This window comes from Zingiber officinale, chromosome 8A, assembly GCF_018446385.1.
Source record: "Zingiber officinale cultivar Zhangliang chromosome 8A, Zo_v1.1, whole genome shotgun sequence".
NCBI classification, from domain to species: Eukaryota; Viridiplantae; Streptophyta; class Magnoliopsida; order Zingiberales; family Zingiberaceae; genus Zingiber; species Zingiber officinale.
The window spans coordinates 3,652,300-3,673,056 of NC_056000.1; the positions used below are offsets into that span (position 1 = coordinate 3,652,300).

A 20,757-nucleotide genomic window follows, 5' to 3' on the forward strand; every position below is an offset into this window, starting at 1 on the left:
CACAGCCCTATCCACTCGATCTCACCATTGTGTGTGAGATGGCTGACTGGCAGTAGGGGTGACCATGACCTGCATTGGCATCATACGCATTGATGCATTTATTGTTTGTGTTTGCTGCACTTATTTGCTGCATTTGGATGGATGCATATGTTTGACATGCATACAGGATTTTGATACCTCTTGGTCTGACGACCCTGTTATACTTGTACCCTAGTTCTGGTTAGTACAACTATTCTCCTATTTATTTCAGTTTGCATTTACCCTTATTTTGGCAGGAGACTGTACGTATGATTAATGCTAGTTGTTATATCCTTACTATGTATATCAGTTGTTACCTGCTGAGTGTTGGACTCACATTCTCCTCCGTTGCTATTTTCAGGTTGATGCTGTCCGAGTAGTTCCAGTCGCTTGTTCCTTGCAGTCCACGAGGACGTTTATTGGTCGTTTGGTTTTTTTTTCTTTATTTAGATTATGTTCGGACTTATTCTGTTTTGATACTATGGATCTGGTATGAATTTTATGTGTCGATGGTTTTGGTTTGGATATGTCTTGCTGCATACCTGCCTAGATGGCAGAAGAGGTGAGTTGATCTTATCGTCAGATTTGCGATTTATGAGTGTAGTGGAGTAGGGTTGTTTTTGAGTCTTCTTATTACTGTTCTAGTTTGTTATCTATTGAACTGCGTGGATGCATGTGTATTGTGTTTTGTTTTATGTGTTGTTATATATATATTATTCCGGCCGTGTTGGCCGATGTATATGTGGCCCTGGGGGCGATGTAGAAAGTTTCAGATTGTCCGTCGTACAGGGGAGATGCTGCCGAAATTTTTTCGGACAGGGACTCCTCCGGGGCGTGACAATTTATTTGGTATCAGAGCCAAGTTGTGAGTCAAACTGGTATTTTCGGATTTTTGTGTTCTGGATTTTATAATTAATCTGATACCAATTTATTTGGTATCAGAGCCAAGTTTGGCGATACTTGGTTGATTTTGTGTTGTGGATTTTCGAGATTTAGCTGATACCAATTTATTGCTATCAGAGCAGGTTATGATACTTGCTTTTGGTGTTCTGGATTTTTGGGTTAGCCCGAGTTTACTAGTAAACCTGGGTATTTATTTTCGGAGCTATGGATTTCCATTATGTTTATGTTTCGGACTTTCGTTTCGGAATTATATGGATTTCCGGCGATTTTCTCGTTCGGAATTTTGAGGTAAAATGGGCATTGGATAGCGACGGAACATCTCCAGACGGCAAATAGGTATGATGTTTAGTTTTATAATTGTTATACTTGTAGTAATATCTGTGATATAATTTAACAGATATGAGGAGATCTACTCGCGCAACTGCGTTGAGATGTGGTGCAGGACGACCATGTAAGAGGACGTTGGAGTCCCTAGCAACAGACGCGCCAGAGATACGTATTGGAGTAGAGCCTGTTAGTCAAGGACGAACTGCGGGCGCGTCGGGCTCTCAGACCCCAATGACTCTTTTAGAGGTGCCTACCTCGGCTGCACTTGTGGTACCCACCTCTACCGGACCTACGGTACCACCAGCGGTACCACCGGCTTACCCGACGCCACCGCCACTTGGACCTGCCGTGTATCCGGCACCAGTGGCACCTGTACCACCAGTGCCTTCAGTGTACCCAGCACCTGCACCTGCACCTGCGGTATTGGTTACTCCCCTTCCGGTACCATCATCGACCATACCTTTAGCTGCAGCCACCTATGCTTATCCTACAGTGCCACCAGCGGCATCTGCCCCAGTATATGCAGCATCACCGGGGATACCTCCCCCGGCCTATCCAGCGGTACTACCTGTAGCACCAGCTCCTGTGGTTCCGCCAGTTCCTGCAGCCGTCCCGACACACGTCATTGACATTGTCGCGGACGAGTCAGAATTCCAGCATTGGCAGAGTCGATGAAGAGTCGATTCACCCTCTTCCGAGGAGATACTGATCCGAGTGTGGCTCTGTCTTGGATTGAGACTATGGAGCAGACCTTTTTCTATATGGCTTGCTCCGAGTGGGAGAAAGCAGAGCTGGCTGCTTTTCACTTACGAGACGAGGCCGACACCTAGTGGGTTACTCAGCGTTCCATCATCGGCGAGCAGAACATCACCTGGACCAGGTTCAGAGAGGCTTTTGAGAGCCGCTTCTTCCCACGAGCTTATCAGATGACCCGTCGACAGGATTTCCTGAGTTTGCGCCAGAACAACCGGTCGGTGACAGAGTATAATGCAGAGTTTAACCGATTGGCCAGATTTTGTCCAGATCTTGTTGCTGAGGACAATTCACGTATGCAGCAGTTCATTCAGGGGCTGGATGGACATTTGCAAGTAAGGCTTGCTGATCTTGGTTGCGCATCTTATTTAGAGACGTTGGACAGAGCCCTCATGATTGAGTCAGTTCTGCAGAGAGCGTATCCGGACAAAAAAGGAAGCAGACGGGTCAGACATCAAGACAGATCCAGCAGGCACAGACGACCGGACAACAGCAGAGTAGTCGTAGTTGGCCAGGTCAAGGTACTTCTGGGGTATTTCATAGACTGGGGTATTTCATAGACCTCAGAAGTCAGCGCAGTTTTCCTCAGGACATTTCCGGTCTCCTCAGCAGGACCGGAAACAACCCGCCAGAGACATTCGCTATTTACGATGTGGGTCCAGAGATCATATTACCCCAGCCTGCCCTCTGGGACAGTCAGTTTGCTTTTATTGCAAATTGCCTGGGCACCAGAGCCGAGATTGTTCGCTGAAGACTCAGCATATTGCCTCCGGAGTCATTGCTCATGGGGGACTGCACAGTCAGTCAGGGATTAGACAAGGAGGGCGGAGACTTCCACCTTCACATCGCCAGCAGGGGACAGCTTCCCCTTCAGCAGCTGCATTTGGCATGCTCGAACAGGAGTACCCCAGTACTTCCATAGTTCCCCAGAGTTCTGTTCCGGGACCTCATTATCTGACTTAGGGGCAGTATCAGTTGCAGCCTCATCCCCTATTCCAGTACTCGCCACAACCACAGCCACTAGCTCAGTACCAGGCACAGTCTCAGCCATCGGTACAGTATCAGTCGCCGCCCTCTTAGACTTCTCTGGCACAATGTCCAGCACCGCCTCAGTGGCAGGCTCCTGCCCAGACGCAGCAGTCGCAGGCAGCGTTGTCACTTCTCCCTCCGCCAGAGACTGGGCGTATTCATGCGACCACCAGAGAGGATGCACAGCGAGCCGACAGATTCATTTTTCGCGGTACGATTTCTATTTATGCCTTATTTGCAGATATATTGATAGATATTGGTAGCTCGCATTCTTTTATATTCCGTACTTTTATGCAGGAGATTGGTAGATTACTTACTTTCAGACCGCAGTGACTGACCGTCTCTTTACCATCCGGTGATACTATGGAGGTCACTCAGGAGGTCAGAAGTTGTCCGTTAGATTTTGGCAACATAATACTTACGGTGGATCTTTTAGTACTGGAATGGCCGACTTTGATATTATTCTTGGCATGGACTGGTTGTCAGCATATCATGCCACTGTTGATTGCCAGACGAGGGTGGTCACATTTCGGCCTCCGAACCAACCCTCGTGGGACTTCACTGGCATCAAAGACGATGACATATCGATCATTTCAGCGATTCAGGTTCATAAGCTGATGTCACATGGTTGTCAGGATTTTCTGTTATCTTTGATTAATACTGAAGATGGAAGTAGTTCTCAACTCTCCGATGTTCTAGTAGTCTGAGAGTATCCGGATGTATTTCCAGAGGAGCTACCATGTTTGCCTCCCAGAAGGCAAGTGGAGTTTGCTATTGAGTTGATTCCGGGAACTACGCCGACATCGAAAGCTCCTTACCATATGATACCAAAAGAGTTGAATGAACTGAATGTTCAACTCCAGGAGCTTTTAGATCAGAGATTTATACGTCCTAGTGCTTCTCCATGAGGTTCTCCGGTATTATTTGTCAGGAAAAAGGACGGTACTATGAGGTTATACATTGACTACAGACAGCTGAATGCAGTGACCGTCAGAAATAAGTATCCTTTATCACGGATCGAGGATTTGTTTGATCAGCTCAGAGGTACATCAGTGTATTCTAAGATTGATCTGCGGTCCGGATATCATCAGCTAAGAGTCAGAGATTCTGATATCCAAAAGATAGCTTTCCGTACCAGGTACGGTCATTATGAGTTTTTGGTAATGCCATTTGGGCTTACCAATGTTCCAGCGGTATTTATGGATCTGATGAATCGCATCTTTCTGGAGTATCTTGATCAGTTTGTTATCATTTTCATTGATGACATATTGGTCTACTCATGTTCCGAGGAGGAGCATGCTCAGCATCTTCGCACAGTCTTGGAGACTCTTCGACGACATCAGCTGTACGCGAAATTCAACAAGTGTGCTTTCTGTTGGTTAGTCCTAGGAAGATCGTACCGGTTCTACTGTACAAAAATTTTATACAAGTGTCGAACCTTTCCTAATAACCTATTGTGTTCTTTAGAAGTTAAATTAAGAATCGCAAATAGAATTTAGCATTATTGATTCCAAATTTAACCTATCTGTTCTTGATGGTTTAGACTTGGATCGTAAGCAGAACTTTGCATTATTGATCCAAATCCACCTACGTTATAAATTCAATTAAATATTAATTTCCAAAATTGGCTTCCAGTACTGCATGGCGAGGCACTAGGCCTTCTTGGGTATGAGAGCATCCACCACCGACTAGATAAAGCCTTTTAAGAAAAGCTAATATTTAATTTCTTTATATAACTCTAGGTTAACCAAAAAGAACAATCGAATCACAAATTCGAAAAACAAAAAAAACACAAACTCGAATAACAAATTCAAAAAACTAGAACCTATTGCCTCTTGTGTTTAGAATTTTTACAAAGAAGATAACTAGCATGATGCGGAAGAAAATTACTAGTTATACCTCTTCTTTGTAAGCTAATGACCTCGAGATCTTCTGCCGTATTCCTCGCCTCACCTTGGACGTCGTGTGAGCGACGATCCTCCAAGATGAACACCACCCAAAGCTTTCTTCTTCCTTCTCTAATATTCGGCCACCACCACCACCAACAAGTAAAAGAGAGCAAAGGGTAAAGAGAGGGGAAGAGGGCCGGCCACAAGAGGATCACCAACAAGACAATAAGAATTGTTATCTCATGAGGTCACCCCTCTCCTTCTTTTATACTACTTGCCCAAGGCAATTAAGGAAAGACTTTTCCAAAAAATTAAAATCTTTCTCTTGTTTTTCCTTTTCCCTTTTAAATTTTCCTTATTTTCCTCTTGTTAATTTTAATGGTCGGCCCCTTGCTTGGACACCAAGCAAGGGTGGCCGACCCTTTTAAAAGAGGAAAATAAGTTTGTAAAATTTTTATAAAATTTTACAAGCTCTCTTTTAAATTTCCTAAAGTGGAAGTTAAAAAAGGAAAGTTTTAAAAAATTAAAACCATGTTTTAAAATTTAAAACTTCTCTTCTAAAAATTTCTTTTTTTAACATGGTTAGAATTTTTTTTAATTTTAAAACTTATCTTCCTTATTTCTTAAAACCGTGAGGATGGTTAAATAAGGAAAGTTTTAAAACTTTTAAAAACTCTCTTTTAAACCATGTGGCCTAATTCAAATAAGGAAAGTTTTAAATTTTAAAAACTCTCTTTTAAAACTTATAGTTTTCTACAAAGAGAAGATTTTAAAAATTCAAAACGCCCCTCCTTGTTTGAATTAATGTGGCCGACCCCCTCATGCTTGGGCACCAAGCAAGGGGTCGCCCCCCTTAAGGAGATATTGTGGCCGGCCCTTGCTTGGTCACCAAGCATTGGGCCGACCCCCTTCTTGAACACCAAGATGGGATATTATTTGGATGGACTTGAGGTTTTAATGAGGCTACGACAGGGACCTAGAGGAGAAATTGGTTTTGGCCTCCCGATGAGCTTGAGTATCCCGTGTTCGCCTCGAACACACAACTCGAGTTCATCAATAATAACTCATTCCACTAGAGAGTTATTATTGCACTACCGCACCAATCCCAAATTACATTATGGGCTCCTTCTTATTATGAGTGTGTTAGTCTCCCTGTGTTTAAGATAATGAATGTCCACTAATTAAATAAGTTACTGACAACTCACTTAATTAATATCTATCTCCGAGAGTAGTACCACTCAACTTTATTATCATGTTGGACTAAGTCCACCTGCAGGGTTTAACATGACAATCCTTATGAGCTCCTTTTGGGGATATTATCAACCTAGATAACTAGGACACAGTCTCCTTCTATAATCAACAACGCACACTATAAGTAATATCATTTTCCAACTTATTGGGCTTATTGATTTATCGAACTAAATCTCACCCTTTGATAAATTAAAGAAATAAATATTAAATATATGTACTTATTATTATATTAGGATTAAGAGGACACACTTCCATAATAACTGAGGTCTTTGTTCTTTTATAAAGTCAGTATAAAAAGAACCGACCTCTGATGATCCTACTCAATACACTCTAAGTGTACTAGTCTAATTATATAGCTAAGATAAACTAATACCTAATTACACTACGACTTTGTTCCTTTCCATCTTGGTCGTGAGCTACTGTTTATAATTTATAAGGTATTGATAACATGATCTTCTGTATGTGGCACCACACACCATGTTATCTACAATATAAGTTAATTGAACAACTACACTTAACTAATAAATGTATACAATTTGACCAAATATGATTCTTTATTCAAAATAAATGTTTACAAAAGCTTAGGCTTTTAGTATACACTCTAACATTTTTTGGTTATCTTCAGTTGATTTTCTGGGACACGTGGTCTCTAGCAGAGGTATTTTAGTAGACCCCCAGAAGATCGAGGCTGTCACCAGTTGGGAGCAGCCGAAGTTAGTTAAGGAGATCCGTAGTTTTCTGGGACTGGCCGGATATTACAGATGATTCGTCGAGGGTTTCTCACGTATCGCTATGCCGCTGACACGCCTGACCAGGAAAGGAGTGAAGTTCACTTGGACAGAGGACTGCGAGACCAGCTTCCAGGAGCTGAAGCGGAGATTAGTGTCGGCTCTAGTTTTGGTTTTACCCACTGGTGAGGATGGATTTATACTCTACACCGATGCTTCTCTACAGGGTTTGGGCGCTGTTCTGATGCAGCACGACAATGTAGTATCCTATGCTTCTCGACAGTTGAAGGAGCATGAGAAAAACAACCCAGTTCATGACCTGGAGCTAGCCGCCATCATCTATGCTTTGAATATTTGGCGACATCATCTGTACGACATTACATTTGAGATTCTCACTGATCATAAGAGTCTCAAATATATTTTTACCCAGAAGAAGCTTAACCTCCGACAGAGGAGATGGATGGAGTTCCTGAAGGATTGCGATTGTACCATTAGCTACCACACGGGGAAAGCTAATGTGGTTGCCGATACACTCAGCAGGAAGTCCTGAGCGACGTTGGTGTCCTTTTGAGTATTATTTCGGACAGAGACCCCCGGTTCACGTCTCGATTCTGGCAGAGTCTGCAGCAGGCCTTGGGCACTCAGCTCCATTTCAGTACAGCTTTCCATCCGCAGACACATGGACAGTCAGAGCGGACCATTCAGACTCTAGAGGACTTGCTGAGATCATGTGTACTGGATTTCGGAGGTAGTTGGGGAGACCATCTGCCATTGGTAGAGTTCGCCTACAACAACAACTTTCATTCGGCTATCCAGATGGAACCGTTTGAAGCGTTGTATGGTAGGCCTTGTCGGACACCAATCCTCTGGGATGAGGTTGGAGAGGTCCAGCTGTTGGGACCTCATAGAGCTCAGCAGAAGGCAGAGTTGGTCCATACTATCAGATAGAGGATGTCAGAGGCGCAGGATCGCCAGAAGAGTTATGCTGATCGGAGGCGCAGACCCTTGGAGTTCTCTGTTGGCGATCATGTTTTTCTACAAGTTTCACCCACGAAAAGGGTGAAGAGATTTGACCTCAGAGGAAAGTTAGCTCCGCGATACATTGGCCCTTTCCATATCTTGGAGAGGATTGGAGCAGTAGCTTACTGCTGACACTACCACCGTCCCTGGCAGGCGTGGACGACGTATTCCACGTATCTATGCTGAGGAGATATATACCCGACTCGACACATGTGCTGACAGATATCTCAGTTTTCGTTCAGCCTGACGTCACTTATGAGGAGGTTCCGGTACAGATTCTGGACTGGAAAGAGCGTCAGTTGCGGAACAAGACTATCCGACTGGTTAATGTCGGATGGCAGCATCATTCAGACGAGGAGGCTACTTGAGAGCTCGAGGATACGACCCGAGCTCGATATCCCCATCTTTTCACTTGAGGTATGTGATTTTAATTTACCGTTCAGCATTTATACTCTTTACCTGTTATTAGTACTTGCTGATGGTAGATAACAAAATTTGGGGACCAAATTTTTATTAGTGATGGAGAATGTAAAATATCGAAAAATAGCAAATATTAATAAGGGAATTTTCTAGAATTTTTAGAAATTTTTCGAGAATTTTTCGGAGCTCGTATGGACGAGTTTACGGGGATAAATATGAGCCCCGGGAAAGCCTGTTTAGGCTACCCCGTTTAACGAGAAAAAATTTTATTTCCTTTTTCTTTTATTCTTTTCTTTCCTACATTTTCTTTTCCTCCCCGCATGCCCCGTGTGCCCGAGCCCCCTCACTCGATGCCGCCTCGCGCCGAGCCGTCCCCAATGCCGATCTGCCCTAATCGCCGCAAGCGATGGTTTCTTCGCGATTAAAGTCACGGCCGAAGGTTTGGCCATCTCTTCCTTCTTCCTCCCCGAGCCCTAGATTCCTTTTTTTTCTCTTCGAGTCGAACCGTTCTTCCACTTTGTCGAGCGACGGTGCTGATCACCGACACACGAGCACCATCTGCCTTTCTCTTGTCTCTGTCCGACGGCGTAGCCGAGCACCCACATTTGTTGGTCGTGCTCTAGGTGTCGTCCCTTTTGATTCTCCACTGCCGAGCCTTCTTCCCACACAGAGCATAGACGACGCCGATCAAGCCGTCCAATTTCGTGCCCTAGATTGGGTTCACAGTCACCTCGCTCGCCGAAAGGAAGGATCATCACCATTGTTGTTGTCCTTGTTGTGCCCTAGCACTGTCGCCGGAACCCTTGATCATCTCTGACCAGTGGAGAGGAAGAAGGTAAGGTGGGTTGGAATTTGGTTGTTGCTGAATTTAGTATCTCTATTTCTTGATCTCAATATGATCCGACAGTGAAGTTTCCAGCAGGGGGGGTTCTTGCTGTGGAGTACCTTTAGTCCAGCAACTCACCCTGTGTTCTGCAGCCACGATCCTTGCTATTGATCAACAGGAGGCAGAGAATTGAGGTGAGGTGTAGGAAATGTATTTCGTAATTAGTTGTTTGTGTGTAAATGAATTGGGTTCCTGGTAGATAAGAATTGAATTTAGCTATTTGATATTGTGGTAATAGATAAATAAAAATATATATTCAGATCTTGATCAATTGAATGGTGGAAGGGTTAAGGTTAATAAAGTTAACCCTAATTGATCAATGGATTAGTATTTAGTTTAGTTAATGGATGCATGATAGAATTAACTAAACTAAATATTGTGACACAGGACTTTGACGCGAGACGAGTATCTCGACTACCGGTTTGGACTTTTCGATTTGGAGGCGGGTACTTTGACTTTATGTCATTTGATATGCATAATAATGTTGTTAACAAATAGCAATAATTGTGTTTTTCTTATTTGCTTCGGTTGGTCACTACCTGATCTGTTACATTCTTGTTTGTTTATTTATTTTGCACTTCATGTTAGTATCTACCTAATTATACATGCTTATAGGGGTAGTGACACAACCATGTTTTTGTTATTCTGTTCAGGACCTAGGTTTTTTGATTCCTTATCTGACCTGTGTACCTAGACATTGATGCTAGGGTTCACATTTTATGTTTATATGGATAGACTCATGATATTGCCATGCTTAGTGTCATGCATCATCTCGCATGATTGCATGCTGTGCGATAGTCGACTTCATTATTGTTGAGCACATCGCCAGTTTCATCTCTGTCGGTGCTCCGTTGGTCCGCTCATGGATGTTGGAGTGTATACTAAAAGCCTAACTTTTGTATAAACAATTATAAGAATCACATTGGTCAAGTGTCTACATTTATATATACTAAATATAGATGTTCAATTAATTTATATTGTAGATAACATAGTGTATGGTGTTACACACAGAAGATTGTGTTATCGGTTCTTTATAAATTATAAACAGTAGCTCACGACTAAGATGGAAAGGAACAAACCATTGGAATAGTCGTAGTGTAATTAGGTATTAGTTTATCTTGACTAATAGATTACACTAGTACACTCTAAGTGTATTGAGCAGGACCATTTAAGGTAAGTTCTTTTTATACTGATTTAATAAAAGAACTAAATTTTAGTTATTATGGAAGTATGTGCTCTTAATCCTAATGTAATAACAAGCATATGTATTTAATATTTATTTCTTTGACTTATCAAAAGGGTGCGATTTAGTTTGATAAATCAAAATGCCCGATAAGTTGGGAAATGGTGTTACTTATAGTGTGACTTGTTGATTATAGAAGGAAACTGTGTCCTAGTAATCTAGGTTGATAATGTCCCCAAGAGGAGCTTATAAAGATTGTCATGTTAAACCCTGCAGGTGGACTTAGTCCGACATGACGATAAGGTTGAGTGGTACTACTCTTGGACTAAGATATTAATTAAATGAGTTGTCAGTAACTCACTTAATTAGTGGACATTCGACATCTTAAACACAGGGAGACTAACACACTCATGATAAGAAGGAGCCCATAATGTAATTTGGGATTGGTGTGGTAGTGCGGTAATAACTCTCTAGTGGAATGAGTTATTATCGATGAACTTGAGTTGTGTGTTCGGGGCGAGCACGGGATACTCGAGCTCATCGGAAGGCTAAAACCAATTTCTCCTCTAGGTCCCTGTTGTAGCTTCAATAAAGTCTCAAGTCCATCCAAAGAAAAGCCCATCTTGGTGTCCAAGAAGGGGCCGGTTCATTGCTTGGTGACCAACAATGGCCGGCCACATATTCTCTAGAAATGGCCGGCCCTTGCCTTGGGCAAGGGGACCGGCCGTAATATTTAAATTTGGAAGGTTGTTTTTGAATTTTAAAATTTTCTCAGATATTTACAAATTGTAAAAAGAGAGATTTTAAAAATTTATAAAATTTTCCTAATTAGGCCACAAGGTTTTAAATGAGAGCTGTAAAATTTATAATACTTTCTTTTAAAAAGAAATATTGTTAGAGATGTTTTAAATTTTAAAACTTGGTTTTAAATTTTTAAAACTTTCCTTTTAATATCTACATTAGAAAAAAAAGAGAGTTTGGAAAATTTTATTAGAAGTTTTCTTCTTTTAAAATTTTATATAAATTTTTTTTTCCCTTCTTTCCCTTTTAATAAGTGGCCGACCACCTTGCTTGGTGCCCAAGCAAGGGGCCGGTCAAATAATTAAACATCAACAAATAGTTGTTTAATTAATAAATCAATCTAGGATTGATTAATTAAAAGGAAAGAAAAAGAAAAAAATTAAAAGGAAATAGGAATGAGTCTAATTTTTTATAAAACTCTTTCCATAATTTTCCGTTGGGAAACTAATATAAAAGGGGGGGAAGGGGAGGCCTTAAAACATAACAATTGATATTGTGTTGTTGAAGATCTCGAGGTTTTTAGCACACAAGTAAGAGATATAACTAGTATTTAATTTTCGCATCATACTAGTTAATTTTTCTTTGTATAAATACCAAATACAAGGGGCATTCGATTCTTATTTTTCGAATTTAATTTAGATGTTGTGTTCTTTTTCTTTTTTCCTTGTGATTTGATTGTTCCTTTTGGTTAACCTAGAGTTATATAAGGAAATTAAATATTAACTTTCCTTAAAAGGCTTTGTCTAGTCGATGGTGGTTGCTCTCATATCCAAGAAGGCTAAGTGCCTCACCATGCAGTACTAGAAGTCAATTTTGAAAACTAATATTTAATTAAATTTATAACCTAGGTGGATTGGATCAAACGTGTTAAGTTCCGCAGGAGATCCAAATCTAAACTTAAAAGAACACACGGTAGCTAGGAAAGGTTCATATCACGTACAAAATTTTTGTACAGTGGAGCCATTGGGTTTTCCGAGTAGCAACCAACAATGGGTAGCGTAACGCAGCGTGGTAGCACGTTAGTTTGCTCAGTGGTGCTCTGTTGGTCCGCTCATGGGTAGTGTGACTGCAGCGTGGTAGCACGCCAGGATCCCTCCCTATCATTGTTCACCGGGAGATGAGAGCATTGCGCTCTCCCATTTATGATTTGGGGTAGGAGGATAGGTGTACTCCGACTGTATCCCGTCCACTCGGTCACTCATTAGGAGTAGTGACGGCAGAGTGCACGATTTTCACAGCCCTACCCACTCGGTCTCACCATTGTGTGTGAGATGACTGACTGGCAGTAGGGGTGACCATGACCTGCATTGGCATCATACGCATTGATGCATTTATTGTTTGTGTTTGCTGCACTTATTTGCTGCATTTGGATGGATGCATATGTTTGACATGCATACAGGATTTTGATACCTCTTGGTCTGACGACCCTGTTATATTTGTACCCTGGTCCTGGTTAGTACAGCTATTCTCCTGTTTATTTCAGTTTGCATTTACCCTTATTATGTCAGGAGACTGTACGTATGATTAGTGCTAGTTGTTATATCCTTACTATGTATATCAGTTGTTACCTGCTGAGTGTTGGACTCACACCCTCCTCCATTGCTATTTTCAGGTTGGTGCTATCCGGAGTAGTTCCAGTCGCTAGTCCCCTGCAGTCCACGGGGACGTTTATTGGTCGTTTGGTTTTTTTTTCTTTATTTAGACTATGTTCGGACTTATTCTGTTTTGATACTATGGATCTGATATGAATTTTATGTGTCGATGGTTTTGGTTTGGATATGTCTTGCTGCATACCTGCCTAGATGGCAGAAGAGGTGAGTTGATCTTATCATCGAATTTGAGCTTTATGAGTGTAGTGGAGTAGGGTTATTTTTTAGTCTTCTTATTACTGTTCTAGTTTATTATCTATTGAACTGCGTGGATGCTTGTGTATTGTGTTTTGTTTTATGTGTTGTTATATATATATATTGTTTCGGCCGTATTGGCCGATGTATATGTGGCCCTAAGGGCGATGTAGAAAGTTTCAGATTGTCCGTCGTACAGGGGAGATGCTACCGAAATTTTTTCGGACAGGGACTCCTCCGGGGCGTGACAACTCATATTTGTTGAAGTATTATCATTATCAACTGATTCTTGAATAGATGAAACTATTGAAGTACCACATTGAGGCTCCATTTTTTCCTTATAATTCTTATACAAAGCAAATAAAGTGTCCTTTATTATCTTTCCTACTTTTGCACCCTTCTCATCTCCATATAATTCAATCAACATAAATTCTACGAAATCTAATTTATGCCTTGGATCAAGCACCACCGCAATATAAAGCAACTTATTCATTTTCTCTGGATCTCCCCAATACTTGTCAAATTTGTTTTTCGTTCTAATTCCCATTGAATACACATCAATATCATCACTTTGTTGCCACTCCTTCAAGATGGTATGGATATAACTAATCTCGTGTGCAAAAGTATTGGATGTGACATACAAAGATCCTGAAACTTTTAATGTTAGTTCATAAAAAACTTGCAATAGAGATGCAAAAAGTCTAACATTATTCCAATCTGCACTTGTTGGTTTCCCATCAAAAGTCTTCAATTCTCTTTTAGGTTTACCATTTGATTCAAGTATCATCTCTTCATTCTCATTCAAAAGAACATGCCATTCTGTATATTGAAGATCTAATTTAAAACATGGATCTTGTTCATCAAACCTATCAAAAGCACTTTCAAATTTTTTAGCTGTGTTCATCATCAAGAAAGTTGAGTTCCATCTGGTTGGTACATCTAAACATAATGAGTTCTTGCTTTCAATTTTTTTCAATCTCTACACATTCTTTGAACTTGCTTAATCTAGAGGGGGATTGCTTAACATATTTGATTGCATTCCTTACCTTCATCACAGATTGATTTATATCTTTTAAGCCATCAGTAACAATCAAATTGATTATATGAGCTACGCATCTCATATGGACATATTCTCCCTTTAGAATAGTGGAATCCCAATTAGTCATCTTTTTTTTGAACCTATTGATAGCAACATCATTTGAACTTGCATTATCAACTGTAATAGTAAAAATTTTGTTAATTCCCCAACCCCTCAAGCAATTTTCAATGGATAAACTAATAGTCTCACCTTTATGACTTGTAATTGGACAAAATTTGATAATTCTTTTTTGTAAATTCCAATTTTTATCAATGAAATGGGTTGTTAGACACATATAATTGATTTTCTGAATCGATGTCCATGTATCAGTGGGCAAACAAACTCTTTGTGCTGAATCATGCAGCATTTTTTTTAATTTTTCCCTTTCAACTACATATAATTCAACACAATCACGTGCAACCGTCCATCTTGAAGGAATTCGAAACTTTGGACATACCATAGCCATAAATGTTTTAAATCCTTCTCTTTTTACAAATTTGAAAGGGAGTTCATCCATTATGATTATTCTAGCTAATGCTTTTCTAGATGCATCTTGATCAAATTTCCAAGAAGTTAAACACACCTCACCCTCTTTTGAACTTTGTTGTAAACTGAGCTGTGCTTGAGTTGTTTCAATAACATGAGGATGTTTTTTACATGAGGTAATTGTTGGAGTGTATACTGAGAGCCTAAGCTTTGTAAACATTCATTATGAATAAAGAATCACATTTGGTCTAATTATATACATTTGTTTGTAGTTGTTCATTTAATTTATATTGTAGATAACATAGTATGTGGTGTCACATACAGAAGATGATGTTATCGGTACCTTATAAATTATAAACAGTAGCTCACGACCAGAATGGAAAGGAACAAACCATTAGAAAGTCGTAGTGTAATTAGGTATTAGTTTATCTTGACTATATAATTACACTAGTACACTCAGAGTGTATTGAGTAGGACCATTTGAGGTCGTTCCTTTTATACTGACTTTATAAAGGAACAAAGACCTTAGTTATTATGGAAGTGTGTGCTCTTAATCCTAATATAATAACAAGCACATATGTTTGATATTTATTTCTTTAATTTATCAATGGGTGAGATTTAGTTCGATGAATCAATAAACCCGATAAATTGGGAAATGGTATCACTTATAGTGTGTGTTGTTGATTATAGAAGGAACCGTGTCCTAGTGATACTAGGTTGATAATGTCCTCAAGAGGAGCTCATAAAGATTGTCATGTTAAACCCTGCGGTGGACTTAGTCCGACATGATAATAAGGTTGAGTGGTACTACTCTTGGACTTAGATATTAATTAAATGAGTTGTCGGTAACTCACTTAATTAGTGGACATTCGATATCTTAAACAGGAGACTAACACACTCATAATAAGAAGGAGCCCAAAATGTAATTTGGGATTGGTGCGGTAGTTCAATGATAGTTCTCTAGTGGAATGAATTATCATTGATAAAATTAAGTTGTGTGTTCGGGGCGAACACGGGATGCTTAATTTTATCGGGAGACCAAAACCAATTCCTCCTCTCGGTCCCTATCGTAGCCTCTTATTTATAGAGTACTATACCCACCTATACCCACCTTCTACACCCACCCAAAGGGGGCCGGCCAAGCTAGCTTGGGAATCAAGCTAGGGCCGGCCTAGGTATGATTTTGGGTGGCCGGCCCTAGCTTGAACCCAAGCTAGTAGGGCCGGCCAAATAAAATTAAAAAAGAAATTTAATTTTAATTTTTATTATTATGTGGAAGATATATTTTAAAGAGAATTAAAATTAAAATATCTCTCTTATAAAAAATCTACAAAAGATTAAAGAAAGAGATTAGATCTCTTTCCTTATTTGTAGATTGGAGAGATGTTTTATTTTCTCTTTAAAATTATTCACATGTTAATAAAATTAAAATTATAGATATTTCCTTTTATTAACCATGAAGAGATTTTAAAGAGAAATTTTATTTTTTAAAATTTCCGGAAACAAATTAGGAAGTTTTAATTGTTGATTGAAACTTGTCCTATTTGCCTTCCAATGATGTGGCCGGCCATCACAAATTAATTGGGGAAATTTTATTTTATTTCTCTCAATTAAATCATGTCAAGGAAATTAAGGAAAATTTATTTCCTAATTTGCCTAGGCCAAGGAATATAAAAGAAGGGGTGAGGGTGCCTTCACAAGACACAACCTCTATTGTTTTCTCTCCCTCTTTCCTTGGTGTTGTGGCCGGCCATTACCCTCTCCCTCTCTTCCTCTTGTGGTGGCCAAACCTCTCCCTCTCCCTTGGAGTTCTTGTGGTGGCCGGATACTACTCGGAGAAGAAGAAGAAGAAGAAGAAGAGAAAGCTAGCATCTCTTGGAGCTTGGTTAGTATTTTGTTTTTCCTCCTTGGTGAAGTTTCCCTTTGTGGCCGAACCTTGCTTGGAGGAGAAGAAGGTGGTTGGTGGTTTCTCATCTTGGAAGATCGTTGCCCACACAACGTCCGAGGTTAGAAGAGGAATACGGTAGAAGATCAAGAGGTTTTCTACAAGGTATAACTAGTAATTTCTATTTCCGCATCATGCTAGTTATTTATGGAAATAATACCAAATACAAGAGGCTTACGTTCTAGTATTTCGAATATGGTTTTTCGAAGTTGTGTTCTTTTGTTTCTTTCTTTTCCTTGTGATTTGATTGTTCTCTTTGGTTAACCTAAAGTTATTTTAGGAGATTAAATATTAGCTTTCTATTAAAGGTTTTGTCTAGTCGGTGGTGGTTGCTCCCATATCCAAGAAGGCCATGTGCCTCGCCACGTCAGTACTGGGAACCTTTTATGGAAATTGATATTTAATGGAATTAATAACTTAAGGAGACTTGGGTCGAACGTGTTAAGTTCCGCAGGAGATCCAAGTCAAAACCTAAAAGAACAAATAGATTAAGTTTTGGATCAAACGTGTTAAGTTCCGCAGGCGATCCAAAATTTAATTTAAAAGAACACATGGTAGCTAGGAAAAGGTTCAGACCTTTGTACAAAATTTTGTACAGTGGAACCTATAGGCTTTCCGAGTAGCAACCAACAATTGGTATCAGAGCTAGGGTTTTGCCTCTGTGTATTTGGTATTTAGTTTAATTATGCACATGTCATACATAATTTAGGCAGAATAATAGTAGGATGTGCTAACTTTGTGGATGCAGGATCCAACTATTATGGCTTTTAGTTAATTATGTGTGTGATTGGACCCTTGGACATGTCAAGGGCAATTTATATGTGTGTGCATGATTGTATTGAAATACAGAGTCGTATTTAGTTTTATTAGGATTTTATTTTTGATCTAGATACATGTACATTCCTTTTATGGAATATAGGATCAAAATGTAAAATTCTATTTATGTCGCGGATCGAATCTTGCAAAGCGTGGAACCTTCTAAGGACCAGAGGCGCAGCGGAACTCGGAGCAAGATGGATGCGACAGATAGACCCGGTGGCGGTGGCCAAATATGGCAGCAGCTTCGGATGACAACACACGGAGGACAATTAAAGATAAAAGCCATAATAGTTGAAAATTAGATTTTCTATTTATTGCTTTTATATTGTGCTGTGTGTGCATGTTAGTTTACAAGTTTAGTAGGCTAGCATAGTTAAAATTCCTCATTTATAAATAACTAAGTGGGAGAGGGATTTTTAAGTAAATCCCATGGTCTCCATTACTGGTTTGTAAGTGATGCAAACAAGCTTGCGTTGGCTCTGAGTGCCTTCCTCCATAACGGATGAGCTTGTTTGCAGATCACTAGAACAGACTTCCATTTTTGGATGACTATAGGAAGTTAATTAAGAGCGTGTGATCTTCCCCAACGGAAGGGGCATAATCTTATTAATGGACTTAGTGTCAAGTAATGGTGTACACTTAGACACATCTAATAGTATCCTCCCTAATCATTGCTATTATTTGTGTGACCAAATAATACCAACTATTAATTTTATTTGTCAAAAGTTAGGTTGACAAGATAATAAAATTAATGGGTTAAAACCCTCCTTTTACGAATGTTGAATTTGTATACGTCCACACTAACGTGGCATACAAAATTCACGGTGTTTTAAGGTGTTGGTTAATTTAAAATAGTATTGTTTGAGGAATCAATATTATTCTAAATTTAGAGTTCTGACCAAAAGTTATTTGTGATTCTTAGGATGACTTTCAACCCACTGTCCATCATACTTCAACAAAATAGACTTACTGGACCAAATTACATAGATTGGAAAAGAAACCTGGACATTGTTCTTACTGCTGAAAATTTGTACTGACTGAGCATTGCCCTGATGCACCCACTGGTGAATCTACCCAAGAGGAGATTGAATATCATAGGAAATGGGTAAAAGCAGATGAGATGGCGCGGTGTTACATTTTGGCTTCAATGTCAAATGTATTGCAACATCAACATAAAGATTTACCAACGACTTATGATATTATGAACAATCTCAAGGAACTCTTTGGTCATCGGATAGGGCTTCTAGACAAGAAGCTATGAGAAAGATAATGACCACCATGCAAGAGGGTACTCCTGTAAGGATCATATCCTAAACATGATGGCTTATCTGAACGAAATACTGATCCTTGGAGGAGAAATTGATGGGAAACCCGGATCGATATGATCCTCCAAACCCTACCTAGAAGTTTTGAGCGATTCACTGAACTATAATATGAATAAAAGGATTTATTCATTAGGGGAACTACTGACATTCAAGCTGTAAAAGGGTTATTTCGTCACAATGCTCAAATTCACTATGTTGAAAATGGTTCTACTTCTAAACCGAAGGTAAGAAGAAGAAGAAACAAATGGTAAAGAAAGTGAATAAATCTCAGTACTGGATTTAAAGCTGGAATGAAGAAGCCGAAGGGCAAGTGCTTCATCTGCAAGCAGGCAGACATTGGAAGGCGGACGTCTCGTAAGAACCAAAACAAAGGTATATCTCATACTCTAGTTGTTGAAACATGTTTAGCGGTGTTATCTACCACAACCTGGTGTAGATACGGAGCCATTGATCATGTCTGCAATTCCTTGCGGGGTTCCAGGAAACCGACGACTATCTGAAGGGAGATTCTGTCACATGGGCAATGCTACTAAGGTGGCATTGTTGCGATGGGAGGCGTCTACTTATCTTTTAGTAGAAATAGAAATTTGGTTTAAGAAATTGTCTTTATGTACCCGCTTTAGAAAGAATTTAATTTCGGTTTCTAAACTGTTTTTAGATGGATATTCGGTTTCTTTCGATGTGATGTAGTTATTAAAAGAAATAAAGTGATTATCCGGTGCATTAGTTGGCAATTTGTATATTTTAAATCAAATTCTTCCACAAAGCAAAACATGGAAATTTATAATTCATCTTCTAATTCTAATAAGAGAAAAGAACCTTGAAATGAATCAAGCATATCTTTGGCATCTAAGGCTTGGTCATATTAACTTAAGTAGGATTCAGAGGCTTATAGCCGATGGACTTTAAGTTCATTAGAGTTGGAAAATTTTCCAACTTGTGAATCTTGCTTAGAAGGTAAAATGACCAAGAGGCCGTTCAAGGCCAAGGGTATAGAGCCAAAGAAGTGTTAGAGTTGGTTCACTCGATTTATGTGGTCCTATGTCCATCGGGCAAGAGGAGGTTTTGAATATTTTGTCTCTTTCATAGGCGATTATTCAAGATATGGATACATTTACCTAATGCGCAAGTCCGAGTGCTTTGATAAGTTCAAAGAATACAAGGTGATGTGGAGAAACGACTAGGTAAAGTATCAAGACACTACGATCGATCGTGGTGGCGAATACCTCTTAGGAGAGTTTAGGAATTACTTATCGAGGTCGGATTCAATCCCATCTCGCACCACCCCAACAGAATGGTGTAGCGAGCGAAGGAATAGGACTCTTATGGAGATGGTTAGATCAATGATGAGTTATTGAATTACCAAATTCGTTTTGGGATATGCTCTGGAAACAGAGTGTATCGTTCTGAACTTAGTACCTTCTAAATCGTTTCTTCTACTCCCATAGAATTGTGGAATGGGCGAAAACCGGTCTAAGACATATTCGGATATGGGGTAGTCCGACACATGTTTGAAACCAGATCTTGATAAGTTAGAATCTCGCATAAGTTCGCGTGTTTGTAGGATATCCCAAAGGAACGAAAGGTGGTTTATTTTATAGTCCTAAGACCGGAAGGTCATTGTTAGCACCAATGCCCGCTTTTTAGAAGAGGACTATATAATGGATCACAAGCCCGAGTAAAATTGTTTTAGAAGAACTTAGAGAGGACATGTCTACTTGATTACCACATGACAAGATGAAGTACCACAAGAGCGCAACACGTGTCACACATGATACACAACCACAGACGGTGCCTCGTCGTAGTGGGAGGGTTGTAATGACTGAAAGATTCATGTTTTGGGAGAGTCTTGGACTTGATCCGGTAAACATGAACGATCCCGATCGTATGATGAAGCACTCCAAGATATAGATCGACGTCTTGGCAAAAGGCAATGAATTACGAAATAGAGTCCATGTACTCTAATAAGGTGCAGGAGCTTGTAGAACCACCGATGGTGTAAAAGCCGTTGGATGCAAGTGGATCTACAAAGGAAAAGAGGACGAGACGGGA

General features: G+C 39.9%; 1 protein-coding gene across 1 annotated transcript; it reads left to right on the forward strand.

The window, feature by feature from the left end:
- The first annotated feature begins 1,125 nt into the window (after nt 1–1,125).
- On the forward strand, nt 1,126–3,363 carry LOC122009704 (leucine-rich repeat extensin-like protein 3). The gene is made up of 4 exons (XM_042565967.1): nt 1,126–1,249; nt 1,319–1,809; nt 2,734–2,911; nt 3,272–3,363. Exons 1-4 carry the CDS (start codon nt 1,126–1,128, stop codon nt 3,361–3,363), a joined length of 885 nt encoding a protein of 294 aa, XP_042421901.1.
- The last annotated feature ends 17,394 nt before the right edge of the window (nt 3,364–20,757 follow it).

Excerpts from the sequence above, each read along its gene's own strand:
- LOC122009704 (XM_042565967.1), top strand. The coding sequence starts at position 1,126 with ATGGATTTCCATTATGTTTATGTTTCGGACTTTCGTTTCGGAATTATA. Across the intron at positions 1,250-1,318 it reads CGACGGAACATCTCCAGACG|ATATGAGGAGATCTACTCGC; the intron begins GCAAATAGGTAT and ends ATAATTTAACAG. Across the intron at positions 2,912-3,271 it reads GCTCGAACAGGAGTACCCCA|ATATATTGATAGATATTGGT; the intron begins GTACTTCCATAG and ends CCTTATTTGCAG.